This window comes from Plectropomus leopardus, unplaced genomic scaffold (assembly GCF_008729295.1).
Source record: "Plectropomus leopardus isolate mb unplaced genomic scaffold, YSFRI_Pleo_2.0 unplaced_scaffold13276, whole genome shotgun sequence".
NCBI lineage: Eukaryota > Metazoa > Chordata > Actinopteri > Perciformes > Serranidae > Plectropomus > Plectropomus leopardus.
The window spans coordinates 1-3,052 of NW_024614143.1; the positions used below are offsets into that span (position 1 = coordinate 1).

Genomic DNA, 3,052 nt, shown 5'->3' on the forward strand with positions numbered 1-3,052 from the left:
ACATTGCGGCTTGAAGCTTGTCAACATTAAAGGCAATCAGTTTGAAAAGCATAACTGTACATCCAGTGCATAGTAACATAGTGTTTAGTGAAGATGCTTTTCAAAAGAAGCTCCAAAACATCAGGAAAAACATACTGGTTAGTTAGCTGCGACTTACCTCCTCCTCCAATGACCAAAAGAGCAATAGTGACAGGAGCCAATTCACAAGTGTCCCCTTCTTTGCGGAAGAAAGTCTCCATGCAGTAGCTCGGAGACAAGCTGCCCTCTGGACAAAAAGCATCGCCGGGACACTGAATGGGGTTCACATCTGGGCTCTGAGAAAACGACAAACATTTATGAGATGCTTATCACACAGGTTCGTTTTGTGTTCTTAGTCAGAGTGCAGAGAGGGTGCAGGACTCACGGGGCAGTAGTGATTTTCGGGGCATAAATCACAGCTCTCCTGACCCCAGTGGATCTGGAAGAAGCCACTGCCGCAGATTTGACATGTTGTTTGATGGGGAGCCTTGTGCATGCCTGTTCAAAACCAAATATCACCTGGAGATAAATGTTTCCTCTTTTCTGTCATGAGCTGCATTTTGAAAATGACTCATTAGGGCCCTGTAGCTTGATGTTTGCATGATGTGGATTACCTGGCCGACACGGTGTGCAGTCTTTTGCAGCGGTCTGTAGAGCCTCTGTTCCTCCAGGACATGTCTGGCACTGACTACAACCAGAGGAGCTGGCAGAGAGATAGAAGCTTCTTTGTGACAGTGGACAAACTATTATGAATTTCATGGCTGCCACAAGAAACTTAGAGGCAATTTTTAAAGACATGTCAAAGCTGATTTAGTTTGGAGCTGTTTTTGCAGCTTGTTTTCATTGCGCTAACTGACACATCATTAGCACCTGTACAGACAATGTCGATATTTCACTGCCAAATTAAGATGTAAATCACTGAAACAAGTGGCTGCAAACTGCTTTCAGTGTTTCAGATGTTTGTGCAATTAAACATCTGAAAGATCAAGACACTTAATGAAACTAAATTTGAAATATGATTGTCACGGTAAAGAGCTAAACCTTAAAGGAATATTTCACCTACCAAATGACCGTCGGCATACGTTCTATTTATGAAGCAAACTATTCCCTCACGCCTTTGTTATATGAAAAATGGAGAAAGTTCTTGATAAATTGAAGTATACACTGTGTCCGTCATTTACTTTCTTTGTGTTATCGTGTGACTTAAGTGTTTTAAAGGGTTAGTTCAGATTCACCAAAGTCACACAATAAATAGAATTACTGTCTAACGGTTGTATGCTTCTGCACACCAGTCAAGTTGCACTTAAAGTTAACATCCATGTCTGTGAAAACATGGATGCCTAATGCATATCTTCACAGTGTCAAATTGTTAAAGGGTTACAGATGATTTTCTTGGTCTACCAGTGAATCTTCCCTCCAACCCTCACTTCTGGTCATGAGCTTTAAATGAGTAACAGGAGGCCAAAATCTGTCTCAGGCTCAGATATGTGGAAGGAGCTCAGAGTAACTGCGGCTGTTCTTCTGCTTCGCTTTGGTCGAGATGCCTCAAAGGGGCTGTGAGAGTACAGCCGAGGTAAAGCCAAGGACTCCTCAAGATACCTCCTGAGCCTGAAAATGATCATATCGCTCCCGAATCTTCCATCTGACATTCCCAGCCCCATTCATATGCTCTGCGACATGATCATACATGCCAGTTAGATTTTCATACCCTCTGCTGATTAATCAAAGCAGCGGCTGTGTAACTGGTCTGCGTGTGTGTGTGTGTGTGTGTGTGTGTGTGTGTGTGTGTCTGTGTCTGTGTGTGTCTGTGTGTGCCAAAGAAAACCATGGGATTAAATCATGTGATGTTAGATCTGGTTGTTCAAAAAGTGATTATCCAAACACAGAGATAGTGATGAACGTTTCCACACTGATTTCCTGGTCCTGACTACAAACAAAAGAAAACTGAAATAAAAACAGGAAACCTGGTGGCATTCAGTCCCAACTTACTTGCAAAAAGTTCCTAATGCACACGGTGCACATGAAGTGGCGCTCTGCTGCAATGAAAAGGAACCTGAAAGCAGCAGACAGAAAATAACTCAACACATGTGATTTGTGTTTTTTCTCTCGAGTTTTAGATCATATGAAACTGTGCTAAGATTATTGCGTATAAATTAAAAATCATGCGTCTTGATAGATAGATAATCTATTTATTTTCAAGCAATGGAGGCTGAAGGCTGGTCTAATTTCTGACAACAAGCACACTGCTGTTTTTGTCTGAATGCTTATCACTAGTTATTGATTCACGACAGTGTTATTTGTCTACAGCTGTATAAACATACCTGGCGAACAACTTGTGCAAGAAGCTGAACCGGTGTTATTGTTGAAGGATCCAGCAGGGCAGGGGTGACATAATGGACTTCCAGTGAAACTGTGCAGTAGTGTAAAATATACATGACATTTAGCAGGGCAGTAGACAGTGTAGCTGATACCACTGAAAGCAAAATAATTTGTTGGCACAATCTGTGTCCTTACTTTGTGTAGAAGCCCCGGCTGCAGGGCAGACACTGCTGCTGTCCTGCTAGCGGCTGATAGAAACCTGTGGTGCAAGGCAGGCAGGCTCCAGGAAATAGACACAGCCCAGGGTCAGAGCAGCATGTACACAGCAAAGTATCTGGGGAGACACAGGGAACTTTACTGTTGACAGTTTTAACCTCTGCAGTGAAAAGGTCTCAGAGGGTCTCTGAAAATGGTGGCCTCATGTCATATGACATGTTTTTTTATTTATTAAACAGAACACAGATAACACATAGTAAAACACACAACGCAAAGGATATTACAGTCAGGTTCATACTTTTGGTTTTTTTATGCCCATATTCCACCCTACTAAGTGCATTTTCAATGGTGATATTATTTCCCAAAATGACCCGATAATTTGGCATATCCCCCAAACTTTACCGTTTTCAGTCCGATAAAAGAGCACAAGAAATATACAAATATGTATGACAAAACAACAACAACAACAACAACAACAACAACAACAACAACAACAACA

General features: G+C 41.9%; 1 protein-coding gene across 1 annotated transcript; it reads right to left on the reverse strand.

Moving 5' to 3' along the window:
- Positions 1-157: 157 nt before the first annotated feature.
- On the reverse strand, positions 158-2,671 carry LOC121963923 (signal peptide, CUB and EGF-like domain-containing protein 2; the record flags this gene model as incomplete). The annotated part of the gene is made up of 6 exons (XM_042514158.1): positions 158-314; positions 404-516; positions 633-721; positions 2,008-2,071; positions 2,340-2,428; positions 2,533-2,671. Coding segments are annotated over 6 exons (651 nt in total), but the record flags the coding sequence as incomplete, so codon positions are not given.
- Between the last annotated feature and the right edge of the window lie 381 nt (positions 2,672-3,052).